General features: G+C 39.9%; 2 protein-coding genes across 4 annotated transcripts; both read left to right on the top strand.

Annotated features, from left to right (window-relative positions):
- Window positions 1-637: 637 nt before the first annotated feature.
- LOC127669834 (olfactory receptor 10C1-like) lies at window positions 638-1603 on the top strand. Of its 2 annotated transcripts, XM_052164052.1 has the most exons (2): window positions 638-969; window positions 1402-1603. In XM_052164052.1, the coding sequence occupies exons 1-2, from the start codon at window positions 638-640 to the stop codon at window positions 1601-1603; spliced, it is 534 nt and encodes a 177-aa protein (XP_052020012.1). The 2 variants fall into 2 exon arrangements, with proteins under 2 accessions (XP_052020012.1, XP_052020011.1); XM_052164051.1 differs by having other exon boundaries at window positions 638-1603.
- Window positions 1604-12790: 11187 nt separating this feature from the next.
- LOC127669723 (olfactory receptor 10C1-like) lies at window positions 12791-13783 on the top strand. Of its 2 annotated transcripts, XM_052163913.1 has the most exons (2): window positions 12818-13157; window positions 13578-13783. In XM_052163913.1, the coding sequence occupies exons 1-2, from the start codon at window positions 12818-12820 to the stop codon at window positions 13781-13783; spliced, it is 546 nt and encodes a 181-aa protein (XP_052019873.1). The 2 variants fall into 2 exon arrangements, with proteins under 2 accessions (XP_052019872.1, XP_052019873.1); XM_052163912.1 differs by having other exon boundaries at window positions 12791-13783.
- The last annotated feature ends 944 nt before the right edge of the window (window positions 13784-14727 follow it).

The following is a 14727-nucleotide window of genomic DNA, read 5'->3' as shown; positions in this document are numbered from 1 at the left end:
CATTAATGCCCAGACATCAGGATGTGACTTGCCCTTAATTCTATGCATTATAGTAACCATGTATTTATTGAATTGTCATTTGATTTTACTTACCGTTCAAAAATAAGAGTCTTACTTGAGGAAATGATACCTTTACTTCCTGAATCTGAATACTAGCAAGAGCAATCACAGATTATCTGGGGCCAATACACACAGAAAATGGTTGAAGACACTGTATCTATGGGAGCAGGAAAGCACAGAGAACAGCTCTTCTCGGTAACACTGATAATTAATGAGAATGGGTAAAAAATAGAGCTACAATTAATGTTGCTATTCTTATTTGATTGATAGCTTACTCCAAATGTGTAGCTGAACTCAGACTCATGGTAAGCCTTCTGCCTTGGCTTCACTAGTGCTGGGACTACAGTGTACATCATTCTCTGTTAATTTTGTACACATCAGAAAATCACCTGATATAAACAAAGTATGAGCAATGAAAACCTGAGAGGATGAATCATTGAGGTACTAAGCTTTGATTTTTTGACTGCCTAGAAAGATTCTGTCTCTGCTGTAACCGAAGCTCTTAAAATCTTAAAAGGTTTAATTTCCCTCATAGGCAAGAATGGTTCTAATGACTTTCTGCTCTGTCTTACAGGAGATGAGTGTCAACTGCTCTCTGTGGCAAGAGAACAGCTTGTCTGTCAAACGCTTTGCATTTGCCAAGTTCTCTGAGGTTCCTGGAGAATGTTTCCTCCTGTTCACCCTCATCCTCCTCATGTTCTCAGTATCGCTGACAGGAAATGCACTCATAGCCCTTGCCATCTGTACCAGTCCAGCCCTACACACCCCCATGTACTTCTTTCTGGCCAACTTGTCTCTCCTGGAAATTGGCTACACTTGCTCTGTCATACCCAAGATGCTGCAGAGCCTTGTGAGTGAGGCCCGAGAAATTTCTCGGGAGGGATGTGCCACACAGATGTTTTTCTTCACATTCTTTGGTATAACTGAGTGCTGCCTATTGGCAGCCATGGCCTTTGACCGCTGCATGGCCATATGTGCCCCACTACACTATGCAACCCAAATGAGTCCTGGTGTATGTGCCCATTTGGCAATAGTTTCATGGGGAATGGGATGTATTGTAGGGTTGGGACAGACCAATTTTATTTTCTCCTTGAACTTCTGTGGACCCTGTGAGATAGATCACTTCTTCTGTGACCTTCCACCTGTCCTAGCGCTTGCCTGTGGAGATACATCCCAAAATGAAGCTGCAATCTTTGTGGCAGCAGTCCTTTGCATATCTAGCCCATTTTTGCTGATCATTTATTCCTATGTCAGAATTCTGGTTGCAGTGCTGGTGATGCCTTCCCCTGAGGGGCGCCATAAAGCTCTCTCTACCTGTTCCTCCCACCTACTTGTAGTCACACTCTTCTATGGATCAGGATCTATTACTTACTTGAGGCCCAAGTCTAGCTACTTACCAGTACTGGATAAACTCTTGGCCCTCTTCTACACAGCAGTGACATCCATGCTGAACCCTATCATCTATAGCTTAAGGAACAAGGAAATAAAGGCAGCCTTGAAAAGAGCTCTGGGCCTGAAGATAGCTCTGGCAATAAATAGGTAACAAAACCTTGCAAAGTTGCAGCTAATAAGAACATGCAACGAGCCAGATTAAACAAGTAAAAACTGATACATTCTTCTATCTTCCTTATGTCAAGTCTCTTTGTAATTTTGAAGGTATCTCTCAACTAAGCTCTATTTTCTAATGCTAATTCTGAAATGAAATCAAATACTAAGGAATTCAAGTAAAGAATACAATACTGTAGAGTGATTTTCCATTATGTTTAAGTCTAGGATATCAATCTAAACAGCCAAGTTATTTTTCAGAGGTCATGCAAATTCAAGGCCTGGTGTCCCTATGATTATGGACGTTTATTAAGACATATCGCATATCACTCTTTATTCCATAGTAACTGTATAAAGGGTCTTATTTTAGTAATATTTGTATTTTTATTAAATAATGCCACATACCCAACTCTGAATTCTTTTGTGATATATATACAAATACTACAATACCCTGAACTACTCAGATTTGACATGATTTGCTTTAAAATATTAAATATAGCATAAGAAATATTTTCAAGAGTTTCTATGGCAGTTTTTCAGACTTTTAATCTTTCTTCTTCTTATTATTTTACATATTCACTTTCCATCCCACTCATTGACCCCCTCCCACAATTCTTCCCCCAATCCCACCTCCCTTCTTCTCTGAGTTGGTTAGGTCCTCCCAGGGAATCCCCAGCCCTGGCACTTCAAGTCTCTGTGAGGCTAGGCAAATCTCCCACTGAGGTCAGAAAAGGCAGCAGAGCTATAAAAATACATCCCACCTGCAGGCAACAGCTTTTGGGATAGTCCCTGCTCCTGTTGTTCTGGATCCACATGAATACCAAGCAACACATCAGTTCCTTATGTGCAGGGAGGCCTAGGTCCAGCCCATCAATGTTCGTTGGTTGGTGGTTCAGTCTCTGAGAGTATCAAGGGTCCAGGTTAGATGACACTGTTGGTCTTCCTGTGGAGTTCCTATGCCCTTGCATGCTGCAATCCTTGTTCCTGTTTTTCCATAAGAGTCTCCAAGCTCCATCCACTGTTTGTCTGTGGGTGTCTGTATGTGTCTGAGTCAGGTGCTGGGTAGAACCTCTCAGAAGACAGCCTTGCTAGACTTCTGTCTGCAAGCATAGCAGAGTATCATGAATAGTGCCAGGGATTGGTGTTTGCCAATGTGATGAGTCTCCAATTGGTCTAGTTATTGGTTGGCCATTCACTCAGTCTCTGCTATATCCCCCATGCTAGCATTTCTTGAAGACAGGATAAATTTTGGTCACAATTAATATGGGTGTGTTGCTGTTCCTATGGCTCCACTGGGGTTTCTGCCTGGCTACAGGAGGTGTCCCATATCTTCAATATGGTGAATCATAGTTCAGGACACCCCCCTCAATTCTGGGAGTACCTTCCTTATCCCAGGTCTTGTCTATTCCTGGAGAGACCTCCTACCTTTCCACTCCTGTCAGTTGCAGATTTCCATTCATTCTCCCAGATATCTGGTCATCCCTCCTCTCTCTCCCTACACCTGATTCCCCAATTCACCACTGTATCCCTCTCTCACCGAGTTTTTTCCTCAATCTTCCTCTTATGACTATTTTATTCCCCCTTCTAAGTGAGAGTCAAGCATCCTTTCCTGTGCCTTTCTTCTTGTTTACTTCTGTACCTGGCTTTGTTGCTTGTGTTCTTTCATGGACCTTTAGCCATCTGGATGCCTTGGGTCCTGGATGTTCCTGTTGTAGTAGGTACTAGGAGGGGGGGGGGGGATTAACCTCAATGGTCCTGGTATAGCATGCCTCTGATGAGTATCCTTGGACTTTATCATTCCAGATCTACAGGTCTGTATGATTCAGTATCTGTAGGTTTGTATGGTTCAGAAGCTGCAGATCTGATGAAATTATGCAGAGAATTGGCAGGAGAAAGGAGGTCTACCTGGGTTATCTGTCTGCTGAAGGCACCTTGGCATGCTCAGAGGACTCAACAAGCAGGGAAGATGGGTGGGGAAAGGAAGCTAACTTCTATACTTCAGTAGGTCTGATGAAGGTAGTGGGGGAGGTGGCAAAAGAATGGAGGTCCTCCTGGGATAGTGAGAGATGCCAATTCAATGTTTTTAGACCCCTAAGCAACTAGCCCAGCACAGAGTAACTTGTTTTACTGCTTTCAGCTTGGGAAAGATAGCCGACCCTGTGACAGGCCCAATGTTTAACTATACAATGCCCCAAGGATATTTGCTCCAGATAATCTCTAACCTTCCTTAAGGCATAAACTATTGCCTGACTTCCTCATTCTGTACTTCCCCAGTTCCTTGTATGATTTGTCCTCCACCCCTTGCCTTGGGTTTTTTCCTCTTTAAATACCTCTGACTTCAGTTGCATGGGGTCTCACAGTCCTCTACCTCTGCTCATGTATGACTGTGGACCCCAGAGCCTCTGGAATAAAAATCCTCTTGCTTATTGCATCGAGACCATTTCTTGTGAGTGATATGGGTGAGGCATGGGGTGCTGGGGCACCCTCGGGTTTTTTTTTTTTTTTTCTGGTCTTACAATAGAAGCTGCTCAGGACAGATCAGCTTGATATGGAGGACTCATATAGCCTCTATTAGTTTTGAAAATAGTGTTTAAAATATTAATATTCAAGAACCCATGGGGCAACTCAGGCCAGGGAAACTGGTAGGTTAGATGCAGATTATTGTCAGGGATGTAGAAGTCAACCTTGGAAAGAAAAAATGGATTGGAGAGAGGAGCACCATAGGCTCCTACAATTCCTCAGAGGCCTGATCTGATGTACAGAGCATTAGATCTAATATGGCCCCTGGAATACCAGTGAGAAAGTAGAAAGGAACCAAGGCCTGAGTAGTGGCTGTTCCTCTTGTCTTCATGAAAGTCTTAACAGGCGATGATGTTCCTCCAACTCCCCTTTATTACTCTGATTTTTCTGAGTGACCTCATCAGGCAGGGATTTCATTGGGGGACACCTAACTCAAAAAGATCATGTAGACCTCCAATTTTCCCTTTCCCAACTCATTCCACCCAGCCTCCAACATCATCAGGAATTCTCTGGGATCCTGTAGGTTACTCCTGCCTGGGAAGAAGATACTTTAATTGTGGATCTTCAAGGCTCCCTCCTTTCCATGAAATCCAATTCCCCAGTCTCACTCCTATCTCTGTAGCAGATCACCTCCATTCTGACCCCATCTCCAGCGCACCATACAGATGATCTTCTTAACCTTCCTCCATACTCACTCTCTTATCCCAGACCCAACTTCATCTAGATTTTTTCTGGAAAATATGCCTACCTATACTGGCTGTGAAGCAAATAGGCCAGTGAAGCAGGTAGGTGAGGTTCAGATGTTCACACTCCCTCCTCTTCTCCGTAGCCAATCACCTATCTCATTCCCAGCTCTGTAGCAGACTACCTGTTTTGGCCTCTGTTATATAGAGCCATAATGGGGTATCATGCCACATGGTAGGAACTTGACATTGGCAAGGACAAGGGCTTCGGGCAGGAATCTTACATTAGGGCATAATAGGGAAGTAGGTTACAGCAGGAATTTTTATCCTAGGGTAGAATGCTCAGAGTGAACTTGACATTGGTCAAGGTGAACTTCTTCTCCCAGTCTTTGTTGAGCAGGGATTTCTGTGCTATTCAGGGTGAAGTGCTCAGAGTGAAGGTGAAGTTCATTGTTCCTCCAGGTCTATGAATTCCTGAATTAAGCATGTGACCCACCCAGCTGCCTGAGCAGTGGAGCCAAGAACTTCCCTGAAACTCAGCCCAGAGTCTGGAGGGAGGCTTTTTTCCCAAGCTATATATTGACTGACATTTATTAAAGTTTCGGACTCAATTGGTAAACTATCATCCTGGCTCTCATTCTTTTTGCCCCATCCCTCAGCTTCTCTTCTAGGAACCAGTTCACAGTAGCTGCAGGCAGCAACATAATGCAACATCCTGTCATACTCTGTCCCTGTTCCTAGGGGACTGAGTTTATCCTAGGGGAATAGCATGCTTTTTTCCTTCTTGTGGGCCCTCCCCCTACCCACCCAGCCCATCCCCATTCCTAAGAGTCAGCTCCAAAAGCAAGAAACATATTTTACCTGGAACGTGTAGTAGCCACATATATCAGGATCACAGAAGAATTTCAATGCTTTCAACAAAATTTCAGAACACAAAAATAACATCAAAAAAAAATAGCCTATTTATATACTAATGAAAAATAGACTGAAAGAGAAGCCAGGAAAACAATCCCACACACAATCACCCGTAAAAAAATGTGGAAATAAACCTAATCAACAAAATAAAAATCCTGTACAATAAAAACATTTAAGGCTCTAAAGTAAGAAATTAAATTAAATTAAAGAAGACAGTAGAAGGTGGAAGGCTTTCAATGCTCGTGGAATCAAAGAACCAATATTGTGAAAATAGCCACCTTACAATAGCAATCTATAAATCCAATGCAACTATAATCAAAATCCCAATGTCAATGCTCATAGACAGAAAAAAATCCAAAAGTTTTTATAGAGATACAAAAGACTGAGTTTAGCCAAAGCAATCCCTTTAAAAAACCAAAATATCATCGTAACCCATTTCATATTACACTACAGAGCTATAGTAATAAAAGCAACATGATACTGGCACAAAACCAGACAGATAAAAATGGAATAGAACTGAAGACTCAGCTATAAGCCCATGCTCCTATAGCCACTTGATTAATTTACAAAGATGCAAAGTATATGTGCACTGAAAAGACAGCATCTTTAACAAATGGTATTGGAGAAACTGGACTTTATACTGCAGAAAAAAAAGTGGAATTCAATCCTTATCTTTTATGCTGCACAAAACATAGTTTCAGAAGGCCAAAGACCTCAACCAGATACCCTGATACTACTAGAAGAGAAAGTAGGGCATATGGTACAGATGAAGACTTTCTGAATAAGACTCTGTAGGGCCATTGCTGATGGTAACATCCTGTTCTCCAGTTGGTTCTTGATCTGTCAGTAAAGAAAGCCATGAGACAATTGCTAAGGACAATTGCTGGGCAGAAGGTGGTCCCTGGAGTAAAATGGAGATGCAAGGAAAGAGAGACAGAGTTTCACCAGGCTTCTGATGAGGAAGGGTTAAGGAGTCATGTGAGATGTCAAAATGGAATGATCACATAGGCTACTCCTATAGATGGTGGTCAGGGCCCAAATGGGACTGGCCACTAAATTTTAGGGTAGGTGGGAGGTGTAGAGCTAAGAGTAATAATAAGGACATGTTTTTCCAGGTGGGAGATAGTAGTGTCCAGCAATTATACCAAGAAGGTAAGTTGAAAATGAATTTCTGTGTGTGTCTTTTATCCATGGATTCAAGGGAAGCTGAGTGGACTCCATTAACAAATACACATTGAGAAGGTTGCACAGGAATCTTTAAATTAAATTATAGGGTCCATGCAATTCCCATCAAAATCTCCACAGACTTTTTTTTCTTTTTTAATTTTTGGAGATAAGAGTTTCTCTGTGTAGTCTTGGCTGTCCTGGAACTCGATCTGTAGATTAGGCCTGCCTTTAACTCACAGAAGTCCACCTCCTTCTGTCTGCCCATTGCTGGAATTAAAGGTGTCCATTACCATGTACATCATAATATGATTACTATAACATCTTACATAGGTGAGGCTGGCCTTGGACTCCTGATTTAATGTATTATCTTTGGCTCTCCAAATTCTAAGATTAAAGGTGTGTACAACCACCTCTGAGTCGGCTTATGATCTTGCTTTTAAGTTAATGAAATTGGGTGGTGGGGCAGGGATAAAGACAGAGAGAGAGAGAGACAGAGAGACAGAGAGACAGAGATAGAGAGACAGAGACAGAGAGACAGACAGACAGAGAGAGGGGGGTGGGGAGAGGGAGAGGGAGAGGGACAGACAGAGAGAAAGAGACAGAGAGACAGAGAGAGAGAATACGAATTATTTGCAACTAAATATGGGTGCCTAGAGTCCAGAAGCAACAGATTTCCTAGAGGTGAATATGGGTACTAGAGAAGAATGCACACCTTATGCAGCTTGCCCTCCTGAGCCTTTTCTCAGGCTCCCTAGCTTATGATTTTGTATGAATAGATTTGTAGGATTGTTCACCATAAATAAGGTTTTACAAAACAAAAAACTCCAGTAGTATAGGAAATGAGATAGACAATCAATCAACAAATTTAACTAATTGTACTTTTCATCCTATTGGCCAGAATTAGTTATGGATGCACCTCGATACAAGAGACGCCAAAATATGTTCTCAAACTAAGTGGAGTTGTTACACTTTATGTGTTAGTTCTTATTCTGTCATTTTAAGAAGCAAGGATCTATGAAGGAGAAAAAAATAACCTTATTGTTTAACCTCCCCTGTAAAACTAATGGAAATCCCCTTGGCTACATATCTCATTCTCAGAATAATAACTGCTAATATCTAAGTTAAAATTAATTTAAAGCAATTATGTTTTAATTCAGAAAACTATATACAAAAATATATAAACTCTCTCTAATGCTGAGATAGCATGTATGTGGGCTGTTGTAGATGGTACTGTGCTTAGTCACTGCAGAGCCTGATGACAAAGAGAATATCCCACTCAAGAGACTCAATTATTCTCCCTATCATTCCTTTTACATAATTAAAACCTTAGATATTCAGCTATTGGTCTTTCTTTGTAATAAGCATTCAGTGCCTTACTCATATCTTCTACATTAACAAAACTTTTATCTCTTTTTTATTGGACCTACTTTTGATAAAAATAATTAGAGACATAGTCAATATCACATATGACTAGGAAGGTGTCAAATTTATTAACCTAAATAATTTATAATAAGCAGAACAAATATTAGTTTCATCAAAAGAATATGACATGAAAGCTAATTATTTAGTTTTCCTGACTATTTTAGATAATGCTTGGAAAATTGAAAACTTTAATAATTTATATTAATATTTTCCAATGACCAAATAATAAATTATAATACCACATTTCATTTCATAACACAGGATGAGCAGAGCATACAGGAGCACTTATTATTAAATGACATCATTCATTTCATTTATTTCTCATTTGTTCACCAATTACATTTACTTCTTTTCCATCCAATTTAGCATTTGTCTGCAAACTCCAACAGGGATGTCCAGTTTGACTCTCAAGAGGAGATTCAGGCTGCCTTCTGACACTCTTCAGTAAGAAAAAACCCCTAAAGTCTCCTGGGAAGAGTGAGAGAATCAGATCTCTGAGCACAGCGGATAGCAGTAAAATATATTTATAAACATTGTTTTCAACAATGTAGAAATCTCAAATATATCATTGTGTGAATACTATAACTTGTATATGTCTATCTCTATCTATCTATCTATCATCTATCTATCATCTATCTATCTATCATCTATCTGTCACCTATCAACTATCATCATCATCTATTTACCTACCTATCATCTATCTATTTATTTACCTTCCTGTATCTATCGTCTTTCATCTCGTGTGTGTGTGTGTGTGTGTGTGTGTGTGTGTGTGTGTGTGTGTGTGTGTGTATGATGCTGAATTATTGCCTCAAAGGACATAGTGTTCTCTCCTGGGATACACAAACCTCCTGACCTCAGATGTGATTCTTTACTATAACAAAGGTTTTTTTAATGCACAGACTTAAAAATGATAATGAGAACGTGGTAAGGAGAGGGCACAGAGAAAGCCCGAAGTTGGCTAACCAGAAGCAAAAGGAGTAATTCTTCTCCCATCTTGTGCTGAGATTGAAGGTATGTGCCACAGCTAGGTTGTCAATACTGGACTTAGAGAAAGTGAACTAAAGTGTAAAAATGAACAATTGATACTCAAAACACTTTTGAATTCTTGCTGTTATTTTATTTAACATCTCCATCTCAGAGGAATGTAATGGTCAACTCAGAATCATAGCTTCTTTGTCAGAAAAGAGCCTAAGTCCATGGGAAATCAACACATCACAATGCTGATATGTGGAAACCCTCATTACACAGTGCACCTCAATCTACTTAAGTAATCCAACAATTTCTATTGTGTTGAGCTAACATGTTATTTAGTTGGTGACAAATGGTTCTGTGATGAGTAATTGTGGGAAAACTGGAAAGGTAGAGGTGAGCCTCCTGATAATCTTTTCCTAACAATCTACACAAACCATATATAGAATTTTAGAAATAGTGACTACATGGTGGTGATGATGAGTATTTCCTGAGAATTTTTGCACACAGACACTGCTGTGTTTCAGAAACAGAATTAACAGTGTATCATACTTTCCTTTAGCTCACTGAAGAAAAAAATTTAGGGAGAGAGAGAGAGAGAGAGAGAGAGAGAGAGAGAGAGAGAGAGAGAGAGAGAGAGAGAGAAGGAATCAAGTCTACCAACGAATATTTCTAATTTTTTAAAGACTACCAGAGTTTACGGGATCTTTATAACACTGAAGATCTATATATTAAACAAAACTCATAAATGATAAAGAAAATTGCCAGGAGTCAAACTGATCTTATTTTATGTTTAGAGTCCATTTTAAAGATAGGCTTAGGTTTTGACTTCTCCTCAGCTACAGACCTTGGAGAGATCGGGTGGTCAGTGGTCACTGTGCCCTCCCAGAAGAAGAAAACATCTTACAGCTGCCAGCTTCCCCTTGGCAGAATGCCCGGGTTACATGGAAAATCCCACTTGCCTTACTTCTTCCCTGCTTGTATAAGTTGCCTGAGAAAATACAGTTTTGGGGGTCCTTGAACAAGTTGGTCTTGGCCTTCTTCTTCGCATCTCCTGTCTCTATTTCTCTGCCCTCTCTTCTAGGGTCCCCTGTCGAAACCCCCCACAGGCCGGGGCAGAAAATATTATGTTACAACTGTATGTGAATGGTTTCATTCTGTTACTAGATTGGTCACTCCAGAGGATAGTCACATAATGTTCCTAACTGTCTGCACAAGATGCTTCTCAGGGCAAGCACTTTTGCACTTTAATGAACATATTACTATGTATTCACATTGGGCTTCAAAGTATTTACAGCTTTAAGCTGAAACAGCTCAAATTGACTAATCTAAAATTTTACTTGAAGATTACTTTAAAATTAGAGACAGAGGCTTATCTGTTGCAGCCTATTCTGATACTTCCATCTTTCTGAAGAGCCTTGAGATCTGTATGTGGACTTGTGTGTATGTATATACAGTACATGAGACTGCATTCTCCATTCATTGGTCATTATGAAAATAGAACTTTCTAGCATGAATTTCAAACAGATTTCTACTACATTAATCTCTGCATCCTGAGGATGACCTCAACAGCTGATGGAGACCTAAAAGCAATTGAAAATGTAGTCAAATTTTGGCACTTTCAATATAATTTCAAATAACAAGGAGAGAAATTTTTACTGATTTGTAATTTTTGACTCCATTTTGTGTGATTTAGTATTTTTAATATCTCAACAGAATAGCATTTGTATTAGATAATAGTTTTAAAGTATTTTGAGACCTTCTGATGCTCCAATTTTTTATTTGACTCTGAACTTTGGAAGGTATGAAATATACTTATGACAGGCTGTATTTTTCTACCTGTCCTATAAGTATTAAAAGTATAAAATGAACAAGCATGGACAGACTGTAGGTTGCCAGTATTCACTGTCATCATTCTTCCACAAGGAATGCCTCCATTTCCTCAGACTCATGGGACTTCATCACTATGCACATGTTTGCACTGGGCTGCTGCAGTCTAAGTTACCAGTTAAGCCCTAGTCAGACATACCTGTGGGTACATTTCTTTCTTGGCTTCTAAATCTATGTCACTGAGGAAACTGTGGTTCCTTGAAGATGTGAAAATATACAACAGGTATAAATATACCTGAAAATTTAAGTGACAAATGAGAGTCTATAAACTCCAAAAACAAATATATTACTTAGGAGTCAGGACCCAATAAGAAAATATTGAGTTAAAAAAATGGTAAGTACAAAGTAAGACCCTGTCTCAAGAAAGAAAGAGAAAGAGGAGGAAGGAGGGCAGGGGATGGGAGGGGAGGGGATTAGAGAGAGGAAGGGAGGACAGAGGAGGAGAGAGGAGAGGAGGAGAGGAGAGGAGAAGAGAAGAGAGGAGAGGAGAGAAGGGGACGGTAGGAAAGGGAAGGGGAGGGGAGAGAAGGGAAGGGAAGAGAAGGGAAGGGAAGGGAAGGGAAGGGAAGGGAAGGGAAGGGAAGGGAAGGGAAGGGAAGGGAAGGGAAGGGAAGGGAAGGGAAGGGAAGGGAAGGGAAGAGAAGAGAAGAGAAGAGAAGAGAAGAGAAGAGAAGAGAAGAGAAGAGAAGAGAAGAGAAGAGAAGAGAAGAGAAGAGAAGAGAAGAGAAGAGAAGAGAAGAGAAGAGAAGAGAAGAGAGAACATGGTTAAAGAGAGCAAGTGATAACAGAAATAAGGAAACAAAAATAAATTTGAAAGGACCTTTTCATATTAGCATTGACAATTGACTAAAGGGAAACTAAATGGAAAACTGACCACCCATTTATCTTTTTTTTTTTTTTTTTTTTTTTTTTTTTTGTTAGCACAATATCACTCTGCAATCTAGGCTATCATTTAACTCACAATGACTTTCTGCCTCAGCCAAACAACTCTTGAGAGTAAAGGATATACCACCTTTCCCTGCTAATATTTTGTCATGTAATAGTTGACAACTAAGTATAAATTGTAAAAAAAAAATCAACTAATAGTATGAATAGGGAAAAGATTTGATTTTAAAAAAACTTTGAGGGTAAGTGTTGATTTCTGAATTTTAAAAAATTAATTTTTCAGCTAACAAATTTCTAATTTGCAAGAGGCTCTAGAATTAATAAAATTATATGCTATATAAATGGTTCAGTGATTAGTGTACTTGTTCAGGTGCAAGGAGTAAAGTTTGGACCCACAATACCCGTGAAAGACTGGGCAATCTAACATTTAGATATAATTCCAACACTAAGAGTATGAAAGGCAAAACTTTCATACTTCTGTGGGTTCTGTGAACCCACAGAACTTCTTCATAGTTCTGTGAACTTCTGTGGACCCTGTTTCAACAATTAAGGTGGAGACTAACAAAGAAAAATACTTGAAATTGGTATCTTTGGTATCTGAACATTACAGGCACATGACATGTACGCCCATATATCTATTACACACACACACACACACACAAGAGGGAGGTAGACTGGGGGAGAGAGAGATAGAGGCTGAATAAATTCTCTCATCTACAAGAATGCTTGTAATGGTTTGCTGTCCTTTCTTTCAGGAGATGAGTATCAACTGCTCTCTGTGGCAAGAGAACAGTTTGTCTGTCAAACGCTTTGCATTTGCCAAGTTCTCTGAGGTCCCTGGAGAATGCTTCCTTCTGTTCACCCTCATCCTCCTCATGTTCTTAGTATCACTGACAGGAAATACACTCATAGCCCTTGCCATCTGTACCAGTTCAGCCCTGCACACCCCCATGTACTTCTTTCTGGCCAACTTGTCTCTCCTGGAAATTGGCTACACTTGCTCTGTCATACCCAAGATGCTGCAGAGCCTTGTGAGTGAGTCCCGAGAGATCTCTCGGGAGGGATGTGCCACACAGATGTTTTTCTTCATATTCTTTGGTATAACTGAGTGCTGCCTATTGGCAGCTATGGCCTTTGACCGTTACATGGCCATATGTGCCCCACTACACTATGCAACTCGAATGAATCGTGGTGTATGTGCCCATTTGGCAATAGTTTCATGGGGAATGGGATGTATTGTAGGGTTGGGACAGACCAATTTTATTTTCTCCTTGAACTTCTGTGGACCCTGCGAGATAGACCACTTCTTCTGTGACCTTCCACCTCTCCTGGCACTTGCTTGTGGAGATACATCCCAAAATGAAGCTGCAATCTTTGTGGCAGCAGTTCTCTGCATATTTAGTCCATTTTTGCTGATCATATCTTCCTATGTCAGAATTCTGGTTGCAGTGCTGCTGATGCCTTCACCTGAGGGGCGCCATAAAGCTCTCTCCACTTGTTCCTCCCACCTACTTGTAGTCACACTCTTCTATGGCTCAACATCTGCTACCTATTTGAGGCCCAAATCTAGCCACTCACCAGAAATTGATAAACTCTTGGCCCTCTTCTACACAGCAGTGACATCCATGCTGAACCCCATCATCTATAGCTTAAGGAACAAGGAAGTTAAGGGAGCACTGAGAAGAACTCTGGGACTGAAGAAAGTTCTGACAATAAGTAAGTAACTGAGGATCCTGAAACCTCATTGGAAATGGTGCACAGTCTGTCAAAGTAAGCAAGCAAGTGCTCTTCCTGGCTGTATTATAAGAATCTTTAATAACCATCACTTTGATTTTAGAGTATTCTCTTTACGTAACACTATTTTAAATTGTAAATAATGGAAAAGTATACTTGCTACTAAATAACTTTAGTAAGTTAGTCCATTACTTAAATATATTTGTCTGGGAAGTGTTTAAAGTATGTGCTACTATCTCAAGAACCTTGAAAATTCTCTGTACACGCTCTCAGTCATTGTCTATATGTCCCTGATATACCTGTTACCCCTGAACTCTACAAAAGTTCTCAAAACATGGTACTTAATGCAATAATAGCTTTGTGAAGCAGGGTATTTCCTCTCATAAAAGTCTTTAGATACTTCAGACCTAATTATATAAACATGTAATATAGAATTAAATAGTTCTTTTGTGTGTTCTGTTTACAGAACATGGAAACATTCCAACAATGCAAACTGTCAACTTTGAACCTATATGCTACAAACCATTAAAGAAAAACTATGAGAAATAATTGTCAGCATTTTAAGATGTAAATTAATTTAAAGCAATTAATAGTTGTATTACAGGAGAAGAAATAAAGTATACAAAATTTAATTGGTATATTTTCAAGATTTTCTAAAATGTATGCATGTGCAGATGAATCGACATACATTTGGAGATAGTCTGACAAATTTCTTCTAAGTGATCTCAGCTTGATATGCTACAATTCCATATTCCTCAGCGCATATAAACCCAATGCATTGGACTAGAACAGCTAAGTAGTTCTCAGGGCAGTGAATTGTTAGCCTCTGCTCTGTGTATCCTTAGGTCAGTCCACACTCCAGGGGTTGGGTACCAGGTTTTTGAAACAGAAGTAGTTTCTCCTCCCCTCTAGGAATTTAAGTGGGATTACAAGT

Source organism: Apodemus sylvaticus, chromosome 19, assembly GCF_947179515.1.
Source record: "Apodemus sylvaticus chromosome 19, mApoSyl1.1, whole genome shotgun sequence".
Taxonomy (NCBI): Eukaryota; Metazoa; Chordata; class Mammalia; order Rodentia; family Muridae; genus Apodemus; species Apodemus sylvaticus.
This window is presented reverse-complemented; position numbering and strand designations above follow the sequence as displayed.

Coding starts and splice junctions, on each gene's coding strand:
- LOC127669834 (XM_052164051.1), top strand. CDS start 638: ATGAGTGTCAACTGCTCTCTGTGGCAAGAGAACAGCTTGTCTGTCAAA.
- LOC127669723 (XM_052163912.1), top strand. CDS start 12,791: ATGGTTTGCTGTCCTTTCTTTCAGGAGATGAGTATCAACTGCTCTCTG.